We start from the raw sequence: 25,779 nt of genomic DNA, 5'->3' as shown, positions 1-25,779 counted from the left end.
GTGGCTAGTCTCCCGCAACACATGTACTGGACAGTGAATGAATGGGAAATGCTCTGTGCACCTGACCCCCTGAGCATGCCTATTTTCCACTAGTTTTGTACTACTGAAAATGTGTTGGATGCTGAAAGCACTTTGGAGATAGTAGAGGTTGGTGGCATGGGCAGCAGGAGGGGTGGGTATTAAATCATCTTCTTTGCAGGGATGCTTTGGCATCAGATATTTTATTGTCTTATGCCCCGTACACACGATCGGAATTTCCGATGGCCTAAAATCAGATGGAATTTTTAGTCGGAATTCCGTTCAAGCTGTCTTGCATACACACTGTCAGACCAAATTCCGACCATCCAAAACACGGTGACGTAAAACACTACGACGAGCCGAGAAAAATTAAATTCAATGCTTTCGAGCATGCGTCGACTTGATTCTGAGTATGCGTGGGTTTTTTCTCCGTCGGAGTTGCACACAGACGATAGGAATTTCTATTGTTTTTTTTCCATCGAAATATTTCTAAACACCGACGGAAAAAAAAGTCAGATGGAGCCCACACATGAACCGAATTTCCGATGAAAAAAGTCCATCTGACTTTTTTCATTGGAAATTCCGATCGTGTGTACGCGGCATAAGATTCACTTTAACGTTGTAGGCTGTGGGGCCTCATCCTCAGACTGGCATTTACCAGAAGGTCTTGTGTGTTTGAGGGTACCTTTATTTGGTATTGATATTGATATTGGTATTGATAAAAATCACAAAATGTCTCATTTATACTACCATATCAGCAGCAGTGACAACAATCTATAATATAGTCCCCAAGAACTTAGTAGATATACATAAATGTGCAGGAGCACAACTAGAAAACACTGGGCCCCTCCGGCCATACAGATGGGTCACCCTATCAGTGGCAGGTGTCATATAATGTGCTTCTATTTACACCTCCTCAGTATTTGTAATCAGAGAGGAATGGCACTGTGACAGACTCACCCGGGACATCCACGAACCATCTTATGTCTAAAATCATGTCCACTAGGGGCATAGGATGACTGAGAAATTATATCTTGGATGGGATTATTATGTAATTATTATCCACAATATATTCCAGGATATCTGTAAAGAACTATTTACCTAGCTAGATTCAGAAAGATTTACGCCGGCGTATCAGTAGATACACCGATGTAACTCTGAATCTGTGCCGTCGTAAGTTTAAGTGTATTCTCAAACTGAGATACACTTAAACCTAGCTAAGATACGACAGCCTGCGCCGTCGTATCTTAGGGTGCAATATTTAGGCTGGTCGCTAGGTGGCGCTTCCGTTGAGTTTGGCGTAGAATATATAAATGCCTAGATACGCCGATTCACGAACGTACGTGCGCCCGTCGCAGTAAAGATACGCTGTTTACGTAAGGCTTTTTCCGGTGTAAAGTTATTCCATCAAATAGCTGGCCTAGTCAATGTTAAGTATGGCCGTCGTTCCCGCGTCGAAATTTGACGTGAATAGCGCTGGACGTAATTTACGTTCACGTCGAAACCAATACGTCCTTGCGGCGTACTTTGGAGCAATGCACGCTGGGATATGTACACGGGCGGCGCATGCGCCGTTCGTAAAAAACTTCAATCACGTTGGGTCACCAAACATTAACATGAAACACGCCCCCCCCCAGCCTCATTTGAATAAGGCGCGCTTCCGCAGGCCACATTTACGCTACGCCGCCGTAAGTTTGGAGGCAAGTACTTTGTGAATACAGTACTTGCCTCTCTGACTTAAGGCGGCGTAGCGTAAATACGATACGCTACGCCGCCTTAAAGATGCGGCGCCGTATCTGAATCCAGCCATCTGTTTGTTGATTCTGAACTCAACAGGTTAATTATAAGAGTGACTCATTCATCATGTTGGGACACATACTGTTAGATGCTAATTGACCCTGCTATTGTGTGAAGATGTCCTGTGTTTACACTTATGATAATGTATATTGTATAGCAGGTGAGCAGAGACGGGACGTCTACTCTGAAATGTCATATCTGAGTCGCCTAGTCTGGGTAAATGATTAGTTAATTAGCTCATGTTAATTTATGTTCTGGTTACCTCCTCTTGAAACTGTATATAAGGTTGCATTCTTGGTTCTATTAAACACTCCATGTTTAGCACACAAACAAGTCTTGTCTCGTTGTGTGTTGAGGGCAGCTGGAATATCTGATATCTATATCCAGACTGATAGGAAGCGGTATATGACAGAAGCACTCAATCGGAGTGTGGGACGTTCCGTTACAGGCACATAATGGGGTTGATTTACTAAAAGCAAATAGGCTGTGCACTTTGCAAGTGCAGTTGCATTCTATAGAGTTCAGTTGTTTCAGAGCTTAATAAATGTGAGGGAGCTCTGCAGAATTCCATCATCCAATCATGTGCAGGCAAAAAAACTTTTTTTTTATGTGTCAACATATACCGTATTTATCGGCGTATACCGCGCACTTTTTTGCCCTGAAAATCGGGACAAAACCGTGGGTGCGCGATATACGCCGATACCCGCTTCCTGCGCTGTGTTTGAACCACTGCGCCAACATATACCGAGCGCAGTACACTCGGGTATAGTCGGGCAGGCTCGGCTCCTCTCGCGGTCACGTCCTGTGCGTCCTTTACGCGAGAGGAGCCGAGCCTGCCCGACTATACCTGAGTGTACTGCGAATGTCATTGCGGGAAGCGGGGATCGAGCGGGGAGGACACCACGATGGCCGCAGAAGGACGCTGGACCGGACGAGGCCGCCGATGAACGCAATGGACGACGGGCAGGACGTGATGGACGACGGGCAAGACACCGACGAGGGGCATCCAAACTGTAAGTATTTTTTTGTTTTCCAGGAATTTTCCTTCAAGTTCGGGGGAGCGCGCTATACGCCGAGGTGTGTTATAGCAAGATAAATATGGTATTTGAGTCCGACAAATTGATCTCCCTGCCGGCATAGTGCAAGAGAAGAGCATAAACACTTCTCTTATGGCAGAGCTGGTCAGAGGGAGATCTTTCCCATGTTCCTGCTGCTACACAGAGCGATAACATTAATGCACATGGGGTGATTAGGGTGTGCCTGGGCACATCCGGCATACCCTGTGCGCACACCTATGCTCTCATTTATAACCCAAAACCACTGGTAGTCAGAGTGGGCAGCAACATAACATAACTACACTAAGAATTGTGGCCACTGTGACCAAACAATAAAAGTTGTAACTAGGCATTTTAAATGGGTCACTCCATGTTCCGAAGGTGCTGGCAGGGCTACTGAGAGATTCTACATCCTCCTTATTAATCACTGTTGTGCTGAGCCTAAGCTGTGTACTAAGGAGGAGTTCCTTATTTGTGGTCAGCTCAAACTAAACTCGCTCAGTGGATGGATCAGTGCACAGGAAACCAGTCTGTGCTTCTATGGCTGTAGTTACGCTCCTAGTAAATGTTGTCTATTATTCCTCCAAGCTGCTTTTAATCTTGTATTGAATCACTCTCCCTATTAACTTTTACAATAGTGCCATCACTAATATTCACTTCATATTTTCCATTTATCATATAACCAGTGCCACTTTGTGAATGCATGCATTGTACTGCCACAAATGTTTTTTTTTTATTTGATGTGAACACATTGCAGTTCTTATAAACTGCCAGCAGAGGGTGACCTTGCTCTACATTTTTATTGCATCTTCTGTTTTTTTAGGTAAAAGCAGTATGAAATGTGGAGTAGTATTCTTTTATTCAAATATACAAGTTTTAAATTACTCTGAACTAAATTAGGTTTCCAAGCTCTCAAGCTAATCTATGAATTTCAAATGGATAAAAGAAATCAGCACAGACAATGAAATATGACTTGTTTGTTTTGCAAGTTTCATCTTGAAAATGTGAATAATACAAGTTACCTTAATATTACAGTAAATTTCAAGATTAAAGCTTCTTACAGCGCTACCCCACTAACTCTCAATGACTAAAGATAATAAAACTGGTACAATGTACCTTCATACCGTTTCTAGAATAGCCCAGGAGCCCCACTATACACTATTTACAAAAGGCAAATCTACTTTGCATTACAAATCAGCAGAGCTTCCCCTCATTTCAGATCTACCCCTCAGATTTAGGCCCCTTTCACACGGGGCGGATCAGTAATGATCCGCCTCCGTATGTCCGTAAGCTCAGCGAGGATCGCTCCGTATATCCCCGGTGAGCCAGCGGATGACAGGGTGGTCTCCGCACATTGTGCACGGATCGCCCTGTCTTTTCTCCGCTCTCCCCTATGGGGGGATCGGATGAACATGGACCGTATGTCCGTGTTCATCCGATCCGCTCTGCAGACGGATGCAAAATCGGATCTTTGCGGAGGCGGACAATTACGGGTGTCAGCGGATATTCATCCGCTGACACCCGCAATCACATAGGGACCAATGTATGTCCCTTTTTCATCCGCGAACGGATGGATGAAAAAGAGGACATACGGTCCGCACGTGTGAAAGGGGCCTAACAGTGACTGCACTTCCGAGTGCACCTTGCCCTTGTAGTGCAAAGTGGATTTGCCTTTCGTAAAAAGAAAAACTTTATTACCAATAGTATTGGGACGCCTGCCTTTACACGCACATGAACTTTAATGGCATCCCAGTCTTAGTCCGTAGGGTTCAATATTAACATCTGCCTCAACACCAGGGGCGGACTGACAACTCATGGGGCCCCCGGGCAATAGAAGATTTGGGGCCTCCGGGCTTACAAATGGCCACCAAGCCAGGAGGCATTACAGAGGCCGGGCAGCTAAAATCTCAGGATTTTCACATCAAAAGCATGTCGGTTTTGGACATATCAGGGACGGATGTAAAAAAACCCACAGATTTTAACATACTGTCCCTGGTTGTAATGAGCCTGGCAACCCTGATGGGGCCCCCTAGTGGCATGGGGCCCTCGGGCAGTGCCCGAGTGCCTCAATGGTCAGTCTGCCCCTGCTCAACACATTCCATGATGATTGGATGGAGGTGTCCATGTTACCTGTGTGAATATAAATTCTGGGATATCTTCCTGACACTCATGATTAGAATTGAAGAAGTGGCTTGGAGAAGCTAAGAAATGTCTTCAACATTATGGAACTAGTCAAACTAAATGTGACTAACTGCTGCTAGCTACATAAATGTTGAAAATGGACACAAATGAGGAATACCACAATATAGAGATGATATTACAGGACATCTTTAGTATCCTATATGATTATTTTCACTTTGTCCTTACCTGTTCATCTGCTCCTGAATAAGGTCAAGTCTGTGCTCCACCTCACTGTAGGTCAGATCATTGTCGGCTTCTCCCATTCCCCAGGTCACATTGGTCAATGTTGTGTGATGAGTTGTACTCTCGTGTAGCTCAGGAACGTCTCTCTCCCAGCTCCTCTGACTTGCTATATCTGTCACAAAACAGGAGTATGCAAACTGGTCAAACAATGTCTGTGTTTGTTCAAATGGAACTCCAGCCAAAATATTCTAGAATTAGAAGAGCTAAAACCTGTCACATTTGTGTTGATGTCTTTGTACCTTGTTGTGGAGGCTTTCCCCTTAGTTCCCAGGAGGCTACATGAGGAGACAACTCTTGAACAGGGATCAAACCATTGACAAAACCTATTTTGGATAGAATGAGGAAAGGTTGAACCCCTGCCAGGGTTATGTGTTCTATATTCCCCCGGTTTGTAAGATTAACCTTGCTTCCTGTGACAGGAGGGGGCATGATGAGAAATTTCATCAGTGGGATGCAAAGTGTCATTAAAGGAAGCACCACATCTAAGGACTAATATTTAAAAAAAAATTGTAACATGCTAGGAATCCCAATGGGGCAGCAGACAGAATAACAAGACCAATGATGCTATGAATCTTTACCAGCAGGGGAGCATGGACATTCCAATGCGAGTACATCTAAGGACTAGTAGACTGAAATGTATTACACTGTTTAGATATCCTTTTTAATCCTTTGCCACCCACACTGATGTCCCCTTTAAAAGTTCTTAATGCCCATGGGAGCAGGAAGGATCAGCGATCATGTGACCACTGTGATTGGCTGTCACAGTGGTCACATGATCGGAAGCTGGTCCTGTCAGCTACCAATGTTTTCAGCAGCTCGGTCTTTGTGCTTGAAGCGTGCAGTAGGGATCCAGTCAGCATGGCTCCCAGTCATGTGACCACTGTAAGATAGTGATTATATGACATTGTTATATATTATTATGGATGTATTTTAATTTTTAGATCCATCTAATTGTGGTCTCCTCTTTCCCCTTCCTGAAGAACTGGCTTGAAAACGAGACTTGGAGGTTTTTCTCACTTCTTCTTCAGTATTGTTTAAGTGAAAAATGCGGTCTTTACACATTGTTGTCCATTTTTAAGCTTATAATAAAAAAGTACTTTTTAGCTTCTAATAAAAGCAAAGTATTTAATAAAACATATTCTAAATAACTAAATAAAAGCTGTACATGTTTTAAAAAAAAACGGTAATTTTTTAGGTAAGCAAACTAGACACAATGCTTTTCTTGAAGTTAACCAACACATACAGATGCCGCTAAATTTGGCCAAAGCAGGACTATTTTCATTGATAAATCTCCAGAACATGGAATTGCCCCTGAAGGTCAGGGACAGCTGGTAACTATGACAATTCCTCAGTAGTAAAAGGGCCTCAGTGTACCTAAAGCTGGAGAGAATCCCACTGCTAATACATCTCTGACACATCCAAGTTTAACACACACAATAGATGAGCAGGAAATGTTCACTTAGCTGTGAAGAACGATCACAAAATCAATGTAGCCTGCAGTATGAATTTTTCACATGTATCTAATTTTAACAAGAAAAATGACTATATCACATGCATAAGATATAAATTATAGAACATATCTTCCAGACATTTCTAGCAGATCAGCACACAGGCACAAGAGCGCCACAGGGCAGATCTGGGTGTCCAAAATGAGTATATATGCCTTCAGCCTGTAATTACATACTGTAAGTGTATTGATCACTTACTCGCCCTTGGTCCCAAACAGCTTAGTGGCAACCAACATCTACTATCATCAGTGTTTCAAGTCAAAGTTCTCTGCTGGATTATAGAACACCTCCGCCTTTTGCTATGGGAAGGGTTCTGTAGTTTAGCAGGGAGGACTGAAGCAGGGCTGACAACACTACAGCGACGGTAACATCCACAGATGTCTAACAGGTTCTCTTTTTTTTGTGTGTGTGTTTTAGGTTTTTCGGTTGATAATAGATGGTCCATTGACCTACTGGTCATTCTTTGATTAACCCTACCTGTGGTCTACAACTACCACCTTTTTGGCCATATGTGTGCTTTTATATATACAGGGCCGATCCGCCCTATAGGCTCACTATGCAAGCTGCTTAGGGCCCCGAAAAGCTGCGGAGTGCCCCCCAAATTGCTAGAGGCCCCGCCTGGTGAGAAGTCATTTTTGGCCCCTCCCCTCGCTGGCTGCATGGGAGAAGAGGTAAGAAGTCAGCACCCCCCGCTTCTCACTTTAATGTAAGATGTAATTTCCAACAACACCCTCTTCCATCCGCTTTTCAACTTTAATCTTTAATGTGACATGCCACTGTCGGCAGCGCCCCCCCCCCCCCACCACTTCTTAAATTTAATGTGACATGTCATTTTAGGCAGCCCGCCCCCCGCATCTCAACCTTAATGTGACATGTAATTTTGCTTAGGGCCCCAGGGAGGTCAGGATCGGCACTGTATATATATATATATATATATATATATATATATATATATATATATATATATATACATATATATATATATATACACATATATATATATATATATATTCACCTCACCTTCTTGTTTAGCATTTTTTTTAATTCTATACGCTTTTGTTAATTGTCTGTTAGACAAACCATTTACATACCCTGGCTGGTATCCCTTGTGCTTGGAACACATGGGGTGGTATTGTTTTCCCCATTTGTGCTCCTCCGTTTTCCCCCCTACCTCTTTCCCATCCGTGATGACCTCTGGCATCGCCAACCTGCTGCATTTACCTGTATTTCATGAGCTATGTAAGTTTTCCTTGTGGATTGTGCTTTGCTTACTACAGCGGCGTTGTTGTCAGCTCACTACAAGACGCCTGGAGCTCACTGCACTTCCAGTAGACAGCAGTGTTTTTCTGTACTCACAGCACTTATACAGAGATAATACATGGTGAAATATGCATGAAAAGTGGAAACTTACTAAAAATGCTTATTTTTTTCCTTTTTATAGATATATGTGGGAAGGTGCAGAGTGATGTGGCGGCAGAAAACACACGAAAGCAAACTGCAACCTGATAGAAAAAAGGGGCAGTAGAGTTGTGGACCAAAGGTGCCGACGGCACCTGTCTTTAGGAACGTAGTATGGCCTGGCTGGTCTACACCCAAACAGGAAAGCTTCCAGGAAGGATGATGTATTCCTGCAATTTCCCTATTCCTCCGGAAGTTTTTCCTAAAGCTAAGCACTGTCCTTATTCTAACCATTTGAAAAATGCCTGCCAAACCCTAGAGCAAGGGCTCTTCTGTGTTTCACGGGCTACAGGTTTGATCGTTTAATAGACTCTGCCTGACCCAAGATGGCCACCAGAGTCACATGGAGTGCCAGCATCCAATTGGATAGTCGCCTCCCTGTGACAGAGGAAATTATAGAGGAACTAGGTTTCTCTTGACTTCCTCCTCCACCTGCATTGCCACTGCGGATGGGTGCCACCTGCAGTGGAGAAAGTAAACTGCACCAGCCTACACATACACTTTTTTTAAAATCAAAATAAAGTTTATTGAACCTTAACAGACAGACATAGCATATACAACCAAAAGAGATGACAGTAGTGGTATTATTCCAATATGTCCGTGATCCATACAGACCATAGTACAACCAGCGAATATCAGACAACCTCAAAGCATAACCATATGTAAAATGCAATACAAACCATACAAACAGTGGGTGGGCAGAATTTCAGACAGTTAAGAATCCAGGAGATTGTCTCCAGTAATAAAGATCACCCCAGGATTCTATCCTTTACCAGGTCTACCAGGGCCAGACCAGGTACCGCCAACCAGTCCCTGCAGAGCCTGTAAAATTTACTTACTTGGTGTTGGAAAATTACTTTTTGAAGTCTGAGAGTGTAACCCATGCTGAGTACCCAATCTTTATGAGGGGAAGCCTTATCCGATTTCCACTGTTACAGAAGGAGTCTGCGGGCCTGGAATAAGGAGCTACTGTCTGAAGTTCTGCTAGTGGAAGGTCACCCAAGATACCCAGAAGACATCTGGTGGGTTCTACACATACACTTTAACTGTGACTAGGGTTTGTAGGGCTTTACATGGAAACTTCAGCACAAGCAGATATAATATACAGTAGAAGCACATACTGCATAGATAATTTATTTTAATCTCATTTTACCCTTTTTATAATTGGCTTATAACCAAGGGCTTGACACCAACATGGTAAAACATGTACCATGTATGGTAATGCACCTTGTGCACATTAATCCACTGTGGTGCCATTCATTTTGAATGGCACCCTAATGCACACGCCATAGTGCACCACAATACACAAGGTTTACTCCCATTTCCTAGGTAGTCCTTGATTCTTTATTTTAACAAGAAAAATATTTTTATACCAAAACTTCACAGGGGGAAAACTCTGGCTGCAATCCTCTTGCTCAGCAGGGGATCTGTCTGTTGATCACTTCTGAGCAGGTTGAGGACAGATCACTCTTATTATACAGAGCAGACATGGATACAGCCCGCTCTTCTCTATAGGCAGTCAGATGTAAACGGGCCAGCTGTCCATTTACACCTGACTGCCATCCGATCCGTTTACATTGGCTGCTCCATGGAGGAAAAAGGAGGTTCCGATCAGGTCCGCCAGAAAAATGAAAAGGTGGACCCGATTGGAATGTTCATGTATTGGGGCCTAAGTCACGGTTCACACTACCATGACCTGTAAGTCGCGTGACTTATGGTGAGACTTTGTCAAGAGACTTCCTGGCTACTTGAGTACTATTTTGAGGCACAAGTCTGACAGAAGTCGCCTTGAAGTAGTACAAGAACCTTTTCTAAAGTCGGAGCGACTATAGTAGTGCTAATTAAGACAGCTCTCATTGACTAACATGGGATTTCACATGTCATGTGACTTGGGGTCTCACAAGTTGGATCCCAATACACGGCAGTGTGAACTTAGCCTTACAGTGAATTTTGCAGCTTGAGCTTCTTTTTTTTCTCTACACCTGTAGGAGAAACCTTCTTTTTTTTTTGTATTGAGCCCAGAGTTAGGCTTTAACCAGTTAATGTAGCAGACACCAATAAAAAGAAACCCTGAAAGGCTCTACCCAAAATAAGAATAATGTTTTGGCTGAAGTTCCACTTAAAAAAATGGCGGTATTCCTTTCACAACATAATGCAGAACTTATTAAGTTATGCTTTTTCTTACCATATGACATGGCCAGCGCCTTCATTTAGCAGTCAGAAATTATATGATGAAATACAGGAAAGCTATGTTATTCTAGTTGTCACAGATCTTTATGTCTAGACTTGATAAGAATAATTATATTTGCATTGGTTTTAGGACACCATTCCCAGAGCAGATTATTATTACAGTGTGCACAAGAAATAAACTCATTTTAGATGCCATTCTCTACTAGACACAATATAATTATAAACCCAATAACAATTTCAGACCTTCGATAATAAGATTTTTTTCAAAGTCAATTGATAAAATTAATTTGCAAGAATATGATCCAGAAAGATACTAAAGCCAAAAATGAGTTCTGTTTGCATCTGCAATTAAGACGAGAAGTCCAGGGCTTATTGAATTATCTGAATTATACAAGGTGTTAATTTCATACCAGCTGTATGCCGAGTCTGTGGATTATTTCCTGTTCTAGTTCAATAAAATATTCTTTGCATTCCAAAAAAGACAGATCTGAATCACGTACGGACATGATCAAAATGCACACTTTTTTTGCAGACTTTCTAAATTTAGCCCAGACTAAAATCCGCAGTAGGTTGCCTTGGTAAGGGTTGCTATGGCTGCGGGGATACAAAGCTTCAGCCTAAATAAGTCCGCAGAAAGAAATCTTTCACTTGGAAAAGTCGTTCATGACAAGTTTGGAAAAGAAAACCTTCGGCTTTAGAGGAAGATAAAAATGTACGTCTTATTCTTTGGCACTTGCTTGAATAATCATTCATTATGAACAGTTCTGAAGGAAAAGGGACCGTCTGGTAACATCTTGCTCCTCATATGTGCGACTGGCCATAAATATGACCAACAGCTGGCAATTCACAGTGGATCAGACAGATTCCCTGGAAGCGGAAATATTTAGTGATCTACCCAAATTGCTGATTTGCTGAATACTGAACTAGCAAAGAAGACCGTGAGACCTCCATGAGTACTAGATGCAGCAAAGAGTCTGATCCCCAAACAATGGAAGGACCCTATGAGTCCAACAGAGAGGAGCTGGTTTTGCAGAATCAATGATATATATTATGCTGAACAGCTCAGGTTCATGGGAGAGGAAGGAGAAGGAGGATTTAAATTAAAATGGCAGGATTGGGTTAATTTTAAACTTTCACCGAGGTATATAGATAGGATGATATAGTGTAAGAAGTATAACGGGCAAAGAGAGATACAATACGAGACAGAATTTCGGAGATAGGGGAGGGCGGGAGGGTGGGGTTAAGGGATGAGGGTGGGATGAGGGTCTGTTCGGCTAGGGGAAATTAATGTATTCATTCACATATTTAAGTATTTTTTTTCTCTTTTGTATATTTATTGACATATATTTAAATGCACTTTTGCAATAACAAAATAACCAAAAAAAAAAAAAGTTTCCCACCATGATGTGAACTAAGGAGACTGCGAATGAACGCAAATTGATTAAGTCTCCTGATGGTTCTCTGAGGCGGAACAGAAAAAAAATAAAAAAAAAAAAAAAAAAAAATAAATAAAATGACTGACTACTACTTTTGGGATGACAATGTGCTTGTGTTTTTTTTATTTCTGTCCAAAGAAGGACTTAAGGAAGCTTTCAAAAACTTTACAAGATACCCTATTAAGATAAAAAACCTTCAGTATGCAGCTTCCCTGGAAGCCCCCCTAATACTTACCCAAGCCCGATCACGATCCAGTGATGTGCATTAGAGCAGCTGCTCTCCTGGATCTCTGCCTCCTGATTGGCTAAGAGACAGATGGCTCCCGCTGCTGTCAATTACAGCTCACAGCTAGTTAGGACTATCCCTATTCTGTGTGTCTTATGGATAGACAGAGTGGGACTCGGCAGAGAGCATGCACAAGTGCCCCCCATAGCAAGCAGCTTGCTATAGGTGCACTCGGAGAAGATAAGGGGCCAGAAGCACAAGTGGGGTACCAGAGAAGAATCAGGGCAGCTCTTTAAAAAAACATTTCACAGAACCGGTAAGGCCACTGTGGGCCACTAAGAGAGGTTCAGATGCACTAAGGGAGCTGGGAGGCACTGTGGGAGGTTAAGGGATCTACAGCTTGTTGAAGGCAAAGGAGAGAGGAGGCTGCAGCCTGGCACTGGGCCACAGCCCAGTGGTATAGAACCAAGGGACAGATGCTCAAGCTCACATCAGTGGATCTGGGTTCTCATCCTATAAGTTACCTGCTTCACCTCAATAGTGTTCTTTTTTCGTGGTATAAATTCTCACTCATGGTACATTTGCTAAATGAGGCCAGGCCAGCCAGCCTTGTGTCCCAGCCCTTTGGAAACAATCCCTCACTTTCCCCATTTCCTTGTGGCTGTCTAAAATTAATGACATTGAATGTATGGAACGTCTGATGGCCTCCTTTTACCATAGGGAGGAGAAATTTCATGATACATGGTTTCCATGGTTGATCTTTTCCTGTTCTTTCGCTTATCAGGATCTACAGTGCTCTTCTGATACGGGTCACCACATGGGTGATCCGGACCTTCAAGGGGATTCTAATAACAGGGTTTAACCTAGAGTGCTACAGCCTGGCCTTTAATTTTTAATTTCAATAACCTTTGCCTGCCTGGACTCCCTCTCTTTCTGCCCCCCCTTTTCTGTTTATCCTTACTCGTTAAATGATTTTTTTTCCCAATAGGTATTGGGTTCTGGCTTCCAACAGGCAGTCCATATGGGAGTCTTCTCTGTTTTCTATGGAGGATGCCTCCATGTCATTCCAGATTCCAACATGCACCTTTGTTTTGCTATTATTACTACTGTTTTTCAACCTACTTTGATGTAACAATTGTCTTTTCTCCAACTACTCAGCTTTGATCGAGCTGCCTTTTCATTGTTACTACAGATGTGCATATAATTTGTAACACCCATGTTTCTTGCTAAATAAAGAATAATAATAATTAAAAAAAAAAAGAATCGAGAGACAATTTATTATATACTAATTTATAATGAAAATTTATTCTTCTGTTATTACTGGAAATAGTTTCTCTGCTTTCCTTTGCTGGTTAACAGGACTGAGTACTGGGGAACATTACATTCTTTACAGAGTTAATAGTCCTTCCTATTCTGTACCTCCATTGTTGGTTACAAATTAATGGAGCTTTAACCGTTGTGTTTTTTCTTTTTTTTGTTGCTGTGCTGGGTGCATACACATGTAAGGTCTGCAGCTGCTTTAAGCAATTTGACCCTTGTACGTTGTTATAATTTTGGGAAAGGGTAATCTCTAGGTGAGCTTGCACTCTATGGGGCAGATTCACAAAGAATTGCATGGGCGCAGCGTATGTGAGATACGCTACGCCGCTGTAAATTACTTTTTTTAGCTTTGAATCCACAAAGTATTCGAGCCGTAAGTTACGGTGGCGTAGTGTATCTCTCGCGGCGTAACGGCGCCTAATTCAAATCGGCGAGTAGGGGGCGTGTTTCATTTAAATGAAGCACGTCCCCACGCCGAACGAACTGCGCATGCGCCGTCCCCAAATTTCCCGCCGTGCATTGCGCTAAATGACGTCGCAAGGTCGTCATTGTTTTGACGTGGACGTAAATTACGTCCATCGCCATTCACGGATGACTTACGCAAACGGAAAAACAAAATTCAAATTAAACGCGGGAACGACGGCCATACTTAACATAGCAGGTTCAACTATACGCCATGAAACAGCAGCTTTAACTATACTCCGGAAAAAGCCGACTAGAGACGACGTAAAATAATGCGACGGCCGCTCGTACGTTCGTGGATCGTCGGAAATAGCTAATTTGCATACTCGACGTGGATTACGACGGGAACGCCACCCAGCGGACGCCGAAGAATTGCATCTTAGATCCGAAGGCATACGAAGACGTACGCCTGTCGGATCTAACCCAGATGCCGTCGTATCTTGTTTTGAGGATTCAAAACAAAGATACGACGCGGGACATTTGAAAGTACGCCGGCGTATCAGTAGATACGCCGGCGTACTCGCTTTGTGGATCTGCCCCTATGTATTTCTTGTTATAAATAACTCAACATACTGTAGGTGCTTTCATAGATTAGGGTAGGGACTGAAATATATGTGAACTAATATTGCAACTTTTATTAAAATGTAAATTTAAAGACAGGTTTTACATTTGATTTAATTTACTTGCTAACAAGGGTAATTTATTTTTTATTTTTCTCTGAATGCAAACAAAAAGAACAATGGATGCAGTTTTAGCTGGTGCTGTAAACTTTTCCCTCAGAATAAATTTACAAATAAATATGTATAAAACCAACATTTTTATAGTACATTCATAATAAAATATCTTGAGTTGTATACCCTAAAAACATAAATCATATCCACAGAAAGCCATGATCAGCTATGCAAACCCAGAAGAACACTTCCCTCCCATGTATCAGTGAGTATAATTCTAAACAGTAGTAAAGCTTAAACAGATATGTAACCGTAACCGTGGAGGAGGTGTAGATATCCAGACACGTTTCGCCAATCTTAGCATCCTCAGGGTTTCATAGGGTGCAACTGAAAATGGATGATTTAAAAGAATGTTCCCCAAAATAGGATATAGCTTGATCTAGTAAACCCCCTGCAATGTACGACCACAGAGGTAAAGGTCGGAATATGGAATAAATGTGAAACCAAGACCCAACCTTCCGGCTGATAACCGAAAGGCAATGCATAGGGAGAAAAAGGCACTCAAACATCCTAGGTAAGTATAGGCCTTGCATCCAATAAGTGTATAAGACCTAAAACATGTAGATATGAAGAGGCATCCTCTTGGCATAGCGCAATCACAAGCATCCAATAATCCACTAGTTCACAATTCAAGCTTCGCACCTGTAACTATTTAGGTGTCCTTTTATGAAGCAGTGAAATCTATTCACTGCTTCGTTCTCCGGCATTCACGGAGGAGATTTTTCTCCTCTGTTTGCCTGCATATGAAGCGGAGTAGATCGCTTCACCCTTGGAGGAGTGAAGTGATCTACCAACACTTCAAACAGTGGAGAACGGCCCCTGATACTGGAATCTCGTGAGACTTTACGAGATTACAGTACCAGAAATTCACAGAAACACAGAGATGTCAGTTTTTTGAGCAGTGATAAATTATCACTCCTCAGTACACTGACAGATGGCGTGGTTAATTAAAATAACAAGTCCCCCTACATAATATATATATGTATACACACACACTATATATACATGTATATACACACACATTATATATATATATATATATATATATATATATATATATATATATATATACATGTACACATTATATATATATGTATGTATATACATAAATATTACAGGGGGACATAGTTACAGTGTTGGGGGGTCTGAACGAGGTAGAAGGAAGTTTAAAATCTTCCTCCTTCCTTCTCAGAACCCCCGGGATTCCCTCTTCACTCCCCCCGCTTCACCACCTCTGAGATGGCGAATCGGGGAGTGTGAATTCTGACACAGATCACCAGTAAAGCTCTCAGATCGCAGCTTCCTAAACTGGCCGTTACTGTGTCAATCTATGAGGATTCTCTGTGTGTGGAGATAATCGGTGGGAGAACAAGTTCAAACACTTCTCCCGCCGATTATCTCTGTTTCATAAACTGTTTATGGGCTGTGATCAGTGGTGATCCTTGGGATCACTGCTTTATAAACGGACACCTTAATTTGAACCCATTATGTTTATACAATTTTTTTTCTGAAAGTTTTGTATATTATTTTATGTATAAGATTTTTTGCATACTTTTACTACATTTAAATTCTATATTGTATTGATAGCACACAAATTCCTTTATATTTTTATACCAAATTGGTATACACCAATGACTCCCTATATATTAAACTATATGGGCCAGATTCAGGTAGGAGAGCGGATCTTTAAATCGGCGTAACGTATGTCATTTATGTTACGCCGCCGCAAGTTTTTCAAGCAAGTGCTTTATTCACAAAGCACTTGCCTGTAAAGTTGCGGCGGCGTAGCGTAAATCACCCGGCGGAATTCAAATTCGGCTGGGTAGGAGGCGTGTATCATTTAAATGAAACGCGTCCCCGCACCGAATGAACTGCGCATGCGCCGTCTGTAAAATATCCCAGTGTGCATTGCTCCAAATGACGTCGCAAGGACGTCATTGCTTTCGACGTGAACGTAAATTACGTCGAGCCCCATTCACGGACGACTTACGCAAACTACGTAAAATTTCAAAATTTCGACGCGGGAACTACGGCCATACTTAAACTTGGCTACGCCACCTAGGGGGCAGCTTTATCTTTACGCCGGCATACCTCTTACGGAAACGGCATATCTTTAATGCGACGGGCAAGCGTACGTTCGTGAATCGGCGTATCTACTAATTTGCATATTCTACGCCGAACTCAATGGAAGCGCCACCTAGCGCACAGCGGAAATATTGCACCCTAAGATACGACGGCGCAGGCTTTAAGTGTATCTCAGTTTGAGCATACACTTAAACATGCGACGGGCTTAGATTGCGAGTTACGTCGGTGTATCTACTGATACGCCGGCGTAACTCTTTGTGAATCTGGCCCTATGTGTAGAACCTGCAAATTGAATACATCAAAACCAGTTGTATCTATTTGTTAGCCCTGATTAAGGGGAAGCAGATCCACAAAGCACACTGGCTTCTCTGAAATCTTATACATACCTTGTTATGCATTTCAGCTCCATAACGTCCATGGTCTAATAGACAAGAGTGCTGGTTTATCATTATTTTCACCTATAATTTATGCAACATGAGAAAAGTTGTCTTTATGCCGTTTAGCGAGCTGCCTGTTATTTCTACATGATTAGATTGCAGCCTGTACCCTCAAGTGTCTTGTCTCATCTATAACAAAGGGCATTTAAATAAATGTATATCAATACTCTACTGTGTACAGTATTATTACTCCAAGCCATGTATAGAGATGTAAATGTATAGATCTCTCTTACCTCGATAGGATAAGCTTCTTTTGGTGATTGTTAACTTGTCAGGACACACAGGTTCTTCAAACTGGGGGACAGAAGGCTTGGTGAAAACAGAGCTGTAACCCCCAATTTCAGTAAACAGCGGCTTCTGTTCATTAATGGAGGAGACCAGTGAGGACAATCCACTTCTCTTTTTGTCTGTATTCTTCTTGTTGTAGTCACAATGTCTGAGATCCTCCAGAGAATTCTCTGAACCACCCTGGCTGTTGTCTCTGCTGGAATCTACAAATAAGAGAAAGGTAAAGAGGTGGTTAATTTTAACATAGCAAGGATATAGTGCAGAAAAAAATTACTATCCTTTTTCTTAATTCGTTTGTTTTACAGAATTTGGTGTATAATGCTTAATGAGGGTTGGCCACTGAATTATTTTATTCCTCCGCCAGCTTGCTGAAGTTATTGCATAATAACATAACATATACAATATTATGTTATCATTACATTTTATGTTCTGACTTCATTTTAGTGTGGTCTCTGCCTATTCATATAACTTGGCTGATTTTTGTTTTAGACTCTAGCCTATGGTGTGTGTTTTAATACATATCTTCTAAATACCCCTGCTCTCCTTTACCCTTCCTTCTGCCCCCCCCCCCCCCCAACACTTAGCAAAATTCCATTCTCCAGTACTAAACTCCTACATCATTTCTAATCAATGGTGACCATACATGCAACAATGCAAACATGTTTAATTACTGACCGATCCCAATCGGTTGTGGCGGAAAATATGATTGTATTAAATACTTATATCAATAAAATTGCTGTGTATATGGACGATCAAAAGGTCTGTTCATGCGATGGAACTATTGGACGTTCAGATGCCCAAGTGGATGAACATTTATATGTATACATTTTGATTGAGTAAACATTAACTGGTCGATAAAAATAAAATATGTTCATTTGGAAAATCGATACATAATGAGACTTGTCTATTTAAGTAAGTTTTGCATATACAGTATGTCCTACGTAACCACCTTATGTCATTATACTAGCCTCAAGTAACTTATATGTGTATATACAATATAATTCTTGTTATATATTTAGAATTTTCAGTCTGGCTGCCTCCATCTATGTCCATTGGGGGGTCTTTTCACTTTGTGTGCCTCTGTGCCCACCCCAGGCGTTAATGGGCGGACATTTGGCTACCAGTAGGAATGTACAGATTAATAAATACAAATGATACTTACGTTGTGTTGTTGCTATGATTGACGTATTGTTTTTTGGTACTAATACTATATTGTTCTAGGTAGCTTGCTGTCTTCTTGTCTGGGTTCTGAGGAATACTAATATCTGGTGAAACCCGTTGACCTTACAGACAGCAGGCTAACTGCATGCTATTTAGGTGTACATACTAAAACATGTAAATATATGGTTGAATGCACTTTTAACAAGCTATGTATACTTATTAGAAGGCATAATTTTCCCCAGATGTTTGGGTTGGGATACTTTGATTTGTATCTACGTTAATATTGTATAATAAAGATTTTTTTTATATCTATTACTTGTCTCCATTGCTTAGGCTGTTATAGTCCACTATTTTAGGTTACTGGAGAATTTTCTCTAGTCCACACCTAGTTTTTTCTTGATACATGTAAAGCCACCAATAGAGGCTCTGCAACTAATTTAAATTAGAAATAATTATTATTATTATACAGGATTTATATAGCGCCAACAGTTTGTGCAGTGCTTTACAATGTAAAGGGAGACAATACACCAAAAGTACAATTCAAAACAAGAGAGTTAAAGGAGCCCTGCTTCTGTGATCTTACAATCTAAGGCCCCGTACACACGAGAGGATTTATCCGCAGATACGGTCCAGCGGACCGTTTCCACGGATAAATCCTCTCAAAGATTTCCGCTGATTTCGATGGGATGGAGTGTACACACCATCGCATTGAAATCCGCGCGGAAATCCTCTGCCGATGACGTGTCACGCCGTCGCCGCGATTATGACGCGGCGACGGGCGCGACGCTGTCATATAAGGAATTCCACGCATGCGTCAAATCATTACGACGCGTGCGGGGAATCCCTTTGGACGAATGGATCCGGTAAGTCTGTACAGACGAGCGGATCCATCCGTTGGAATGGATTCCAGCAGATGGATTTGTTGTGCAGCACAGCAAATATCCGATCTGCTGGAATCCATCCCAGAGGAGATTTCTCCGCGGAAACAGATCCGCTGGCGTGTACACACCATAGGATCTATCCGCAGAAACCCATTTGCTGGGATTTATCTGCGGATGGATTCTATCGTGTGTACGGGGCCTAAGAGGGATGTGCTGGTGAAACAAAAGGTAGGGACTGTGAGGAATGATCTGATGAGGTGGTAGTTCAGGGCAGAATTGTGAATGATGAGTGGTGGACATTGAACGGTTGGTAAGGTGGATGAGTCTGGCAGAGGCATTCGTGATAGACTGAAGAGGGGATAGCTTGTGGAGAGGTTGGCCAATGTGAAGGGAGTTACAATAGTCAAGGCGAGAGATAACAATGGAGTGAATAAGTTGCTTAGTGGTGTAAATGGTTAGAAAGGAGCGTATTTGGAAATATTTTGGGGATGAAGTCTGCACAATTTGGACGGCGATTTGATTTGGTTGTATTATTGATGTTGATGGAAAATTCAGGTGGGGGGAGGGGGGGGCATGACGGTTACAGCTGGAGAAAAAACTATGAGCTTTGTTTTAGAAAGATTTAGTTTGAGGAAGTGGTGTGACATTCATGTTGATTTGTAAGTTAGTAATGTGAGAGGAGACTGAAGAAGTGAGAAATAGATTTATATAACATCAGCATAAAGGTGGTACTGGAAGCCATGGGAGTTTATTACCAGACAAAGGGAGGAGGTGTAATAGGAGAAGAGAAGGGGTCCGAGTACAGAACCTTGAGGTACCCCTACAGAAACCTACAGAAAGAGGAAGTGGAGAGGAGGAAACAGAGTTATAGGTCAGTGTGATAGGTAGGAGGAAATCCAGGTGAGAGCAGAGACTTGAAGGCCAAGAGAGTATAGTTTTTTTGAGGAGGAGGGGATGGTCAACAGTATCAAAGGCTGCAAAGAGGTCGAGCAGTATGAGTATGGAGTAGTGGCCATTGGTTTTAGCAGTTAGTAGGTCATTAGTGAGTTTCAGTAGGGCAGTTTCAGTGGAGTTTAGAAAGCGGAAGCTAGAGTGTAAGTGGTCAAGAAGGTTGTTGTCAATGAGGTAGGAGCTAAGATGGTTGTAGACTAAGCGTTCTAAAATTTTGACGCACACGGAAGCAAGGAGATGGGTCTTAAATTGTTCAGGCTGGTGGGATCCAGTGAGGGCTTTTAAAGTATGGGGGTGGTCAGGGCATGTTTTAGAGGGGAGGGGAGGTGTCAATAGAGAGGGAGAGATTGAACATATGAGTGAGGGAGCATAAGATAGAAGAATTAATGGAAAACAGTGAAAACTTAAAGAGTAAAAAACATGAATTCAAAATTGTATACTAAATGTTACAGCTACTTTAAATATGTTTGTGAAGCCCCCCTTCCGTGCAATGCACAGTCCTGTAATTCCAAACAAAGATAAAGTGAGGTGGTTCCCGCGCCAAAATATATGTTACAAAACGTGCATACAATTATAAACAATAATTATACAGGTTAAGCTGCTCCTCAGGGTACAGGGGTAAGCTGTGAAATGAGTGTAGAAAGTGCTATAGAGGGCACTAAATTATTAGGATACCTGCTGTGATATGTGCTAGGTATTAAAGGCCCCCCTAATGACGTGCACAGCACGAAACATATGTTGGCGGCTTCCTTCTGGTCCCCCCGCATCCAACTGATCTCGGCACTTGTTGGCACCTATCGGGACTTGTCACTGCTGCATAGCCCGCCGCACAGCCCAGGACCATTCAAGTTTCCTGCACCATCTGAGCGACGTTCTCCCACGAGAGATACCAGGCCAGCAGTCACAGTGCCGGGTAGGCACCCACTCAAGTAAGAGGCCAATCAGCTATTTTTAAAAATGCCTTTTAAAATAAACGGTAATACACTATGAGTTTCCTTCTCTATCTTTTTGTGGCTCTAAATACCGGTATCGCAATTGAGGCCATTGTTCCAGATACTATCGCATAGTGTGCAGGCACTCACCCTGCTCAGCGTTTATGACCTACTTTTCATTAAGTGGTCCAATCATTGTGGTAAGCGCATTTGATTATCCAGAGCACTTCGGGTGAAGTCGAATAGTTGGTGAAGGCTGTTTCTATCATCTGGAAATCTGATTGCATGATCACCTATAGAAGAATTTTTTCCTCATATTTTTCCAATACGAACTTCAATTTTCACAGTTTTTCATGGTGTCATTTTTTCACGGCTTAGCAGCAGCTTTGTATGGTGTAAATTTTCACGGTCTACCAGCAGACTTTTTGTACACATCATATATCTTTATTTATGGTTTATGTTTGTTATCATATAACACACATGTTATATATTGAATGAAGCATTAACTCTTTTGCCATTGGTGTATATTAGATATACCAATATATGTGAAATTTAATACCTAGCGCATGGCAGGTATCCTAATAATTTAGCGCCCTCTATAGCACTTTCTACACTAATTCCAAACAAAGCCAGACAGGGTGAAGAAAGCCCCCCACAAGGGTATGTCAAAGACATGTGATAAATGAGTGAGCACCAGAACTATAAATCCTATACACAAAGGCAACAAACTCTCAAAGCCCGAGAGTTTGTTGCAGAAAAGTGACAAGGGAACTGTAACATTAAGGGATACAAAAAATTGTCATAATCCTCCTGTACTGCTATTACAATAAATATCTGCTATCTAAGCAAGTCAGCGCTCCTCTGTGATTCACACACTAAATAACAGTATAGATAAGGTGTGTACAAGATTTTGACCTTCCTGGGCCACATTGGAAGAAGATGAATTGTCTTGGGTCACACATAAAATACACTAACAGTAAGGATAGCTGATGAGCAGAAAAAGCCGGGCAGATCACAAGGTAACTATTACTGATATAGATAATGTACCTGAGTAATAAAACATCATTTTTTTATATATTTTTTATTATGAAAGTAAAAGAGGGCAACATAAAACTAGTGTGACATTTGACACTGCTTTTAATAAACTAACGCAACATGGTTGGATGGATGTAGTAGAAATTCTCAAAGAATTCTTAAGGTGCTCATCAGATATTTTGTTTCAAATTTTTCCCTTTGTGTGCTTCATCCTTGAAAATAGTTGATCACAAATATTGGTTCTGCTGAAAACTGATGACATGAATAAGGCGTGATTGTGAAGAGTGGGAGATTTGGGAAGATAAAATGTATAAAAGTCCAATAAAGAGACGCTGCCAAATTTGTCTTCAGCCACATGTGTTTGCTAAGTGTAAACACATTTTTACAAAGAATAAAAAATAAAAATTAACATTATAAAGTATGTTTACGATTTTGTGTTGGGCTGCAGTCATAGCCGTCTTGGGCTACACACGACCCCTGGGCTGCAGGTTGCTCACACCTGATATAGATAAACTTAGTGCAGCAGTACAGAATATGTCTAATAAATCACTCAAGCCTTAATGTGATACATAATCTAAACCACATCATAATAAAGTGCTCCAAATGATACATAACCACTATGCCAAAATATAATTAAAAAGTGCTCTGTGCTTAATGTGAGACAAATCAATCTCCTGCAAAGCAATCCTGATTTTATAAGGGGCAATAGTGCTTCTTGTGCTAGAAAATGATAAACAACTGTATCACACACATTTCATACTAATGGAAATATAGTCTATCTTGCATGCCTCCAACCTTCAGTTTGTTTTTCATTTTCTAAATAGGTTCCTTAAAGCTAGTGCATTGTTGGTTCACTTACCTTTTCCTTCAATTTCCCTTCTAAATGTTTTTTTTTTTCTTTGTCTGAATTTCTCACTTCCTGTTTCTCCTCAGTAAGCTTGCCCCCATCATCGGAGCTGTTCTGACTGGGGGTTAGTCAGCGTGCTCATCCCACTCCCTTGGGACTACATCCCTGCGGGGAGACGCTGTGTTCACAATGTCTTTACACTCTTTTGTCCATCTCAGGAGTTTAATGCCTCATCTGGATTTGTTTAAGCCGTTAAATTCGTTTTTGCAGATATTTAGCTTAAAACAAACCCTAAAGCAAATCTTTAAGTGCTTTCCATAAAATATAACTTTATTAATAACAAAAGAAAGACACGCTCACAGTGTGCAGTGCACAAGAGTTTGTGCACTAAGATTGTATGCTTGTGATATCCTGTTACTGGCTCTAGCTTCGGGTTCAGACACTGCTGCTGTGTAATTCAATGTGCATTCTACCTCCTCCTACACACATGATGACGTCACCTTGACTCTGTCCTATGCGTTTTGTTCATAGACTTCCTCATTGGCTCAGAATGAAATGATGTCTAGGCTCAACTTATTGCCCTGTTTGTGTATAAATCCCATGGCAGTCATTTCTTATTTATTCTGCAGGACTGTCTATATTACTGTAATAGACAGCAATTATTTTATGTGGAGCTTGCAACTTATAAATGATCTACTAACTCATTCTATCTATTGCTCAGTACAATTTGATATTATCAGTATATTTGCTTATATACTCTGTATGAGTATAAGTGTAGCACTACCCCGAAGGACCCGTCTTTATGCTCTTTATTCAGCCGCTTTGACACATCTGGCTGACTAAAAGTCACTGCAAGCATTTATAAGAACACGAGTATAGATACCTTTAACCTGGCTGTCAGTTAGTACCAGAAAATAGACACAAGACCGTTTTGTGGTAAATGAACTCAGTGCATTAGGTTGCATTAGGTTAGGATGAATGGTGGTTTGACTATTATTGAGTATACAAAAGGTAGGTTCAGACACAATCTGCTAGAAGGTATAATCAATATGTCAAAGTAACTTATAGCTGGATTCAGATAGCTTTACACTGACGTAACTCTGAATCCTAAATTTAAGCGTATTCTGGAAACCAGATACGCTTAAATTAGGCTAAGATATGAGCGGCGTAAGTCTCCTACGCCGTCGTATCTTAGGGTGCAATATTTAGGCTGGCCGCTAGGTGGCGCTTCCGTTGAGTTCGGCGTATAATATGCAAATGACTAGATACGCCGATTCAGAAACGTACATGCGCCCGGCGCATTTTTTTTACGTCGTTTACGTGCGGCTTTTTCCGGCGTAAAGTTAGTCGAACAAATAGCTGGCCTAGTCAATGTTAAGTATGGCCGTCGTTCCCGCGTCAAAATTTGAATTTTTTACGTTGTTTGCGTAAGTCGTCCGTGAATGGGGCTGGACATTACGTCCAGCCCCATTCACGGACGACTTACGCAAACGACGTAAAAATTTTACGTTCACGTCGAAACCAGCCTGAGGTGTTCCTGTCTGCTGCCCAGCCTGAGGTGTTCCAGTCTGCTGCCCAGCCTGAGGTGTTCCTGTCTGCTGCCAAGCCTGAGGTGTTCCTGTCTGCTGCCCAGCCTGAGGTATTCCAGTCTGCTGCCCAGCCTGGTGTCCCGGTGCCTGTCTTCAAACCTGGTGTCCCGGTGCCTGTCTTCAAGCCTGGCGTCCCGGTTCCTGCCTTCCAGCCTGGTGTCCCGGTTCCTGCCTTCCAGCCTGGTGTCCTGGTTCCTGCCTTCCAGCCTTGTGTCCCAGTTCCTGCCTTCCAGCCTGGTGTCCCGGTTCCTGCCTTCCAGCATGGTGTCCTGGTTCTTGCCTCCCAGCCTGGTGTCCCGGTTCCTGCTATCCAGCCTGGTGTCCCGGTTCCTGCCTTCCAGCCTGTGTTCACAATGTCTTTACACTCTTTTGTCCATCTCAGGAGTTAAATGCCTCATCTGGATTTGTTTAAGCCGTTAAATTCGTTTTTGCAGATATTTAGCTTAAAACAAACCCTAAAGCAAATCTTTAAGTGCTTTCCATAAAATATAACTTTATTAATAACAAAAGAAAGAAACGCTCACAGTGTGCAGTGCACTAAGATTGTATGCTTGTGATATCCTGTTACTGGCTCTAGCTTTGGGTTCAGACACTGCTGCTGTGTAATTCAATGTGCATTCTACCTCCTCCTACACACATGATGACGTCACCTTGACTTTGTCCTATGCGTTTTGTTCATAGACTTCCTCATTGGCTCAGAATGAAATGATGTCTAGGCTCAACTTATTGCCCTGTTTGTGTATAAATCCCATGGCAGTCATTTCTTATTTATTCTGCAGGACTGTCTATATTACTGTAATAGACAGCAATTATTTTATGTGGAGCTTGCAACTTATAAATGATCTACTAACTCATTCTATCTATTGCTCAGTACAATTTGATATTATCAGTATATTTGCTTATATACTCTGTATGAGTATAAGTGTAGCACTACCCCGAAGGACCCGT

General features: G+C 41.8%; 1 protein-coding gene across 1 annotated transcript in view; it reads right to left on the bottom strand.

Moving 5' to 3' along the window:
- KCNH7 (potassium voltage-gated channel subfamily H member 7) overlaps nucleotides 1-25,779 on the bottom strand; it is a 572,057-nt gene that overhangs the window by 5,620 nt on the left and 540,658 nt on the right. The window contains exons 13-14 of the mRNA XM_040357854.1: nucleotides 17,381-17,638; nucleotides 5,238-5,406 (exon numbers count right to left, since the gene is read on the bottom strand). Of these exons, the coding sequence (XP_040213788.1) occupies nucleotides 5,238-5,406; nucleotides 17,381-17,638 (427 nt within the window). The remainder of the gene's footprint in view (nucleotides 1-5,237; nucleotides 5,407-17,380; nucleotides 17,639-25,779) is intronic.

Source organism: Rana temporaria, chromosome 6 (genome assembly GCF_905171775.1).
Source record: "Rana temporaria chromosome 6, aRanTem1.1, whole genome shotgun sequence".
Classification (NCBI taxonomy): Eukaryota; Metazoa; Chordata; class Amphibia; order Anura; family Ranidae; genus Rana; species Rana temporaria.
The sequence above is the reverse complement of the archived record's forward strand: the minus strand, read 5'-3'. Positions and strand labels throughout refer to the sequence as shown.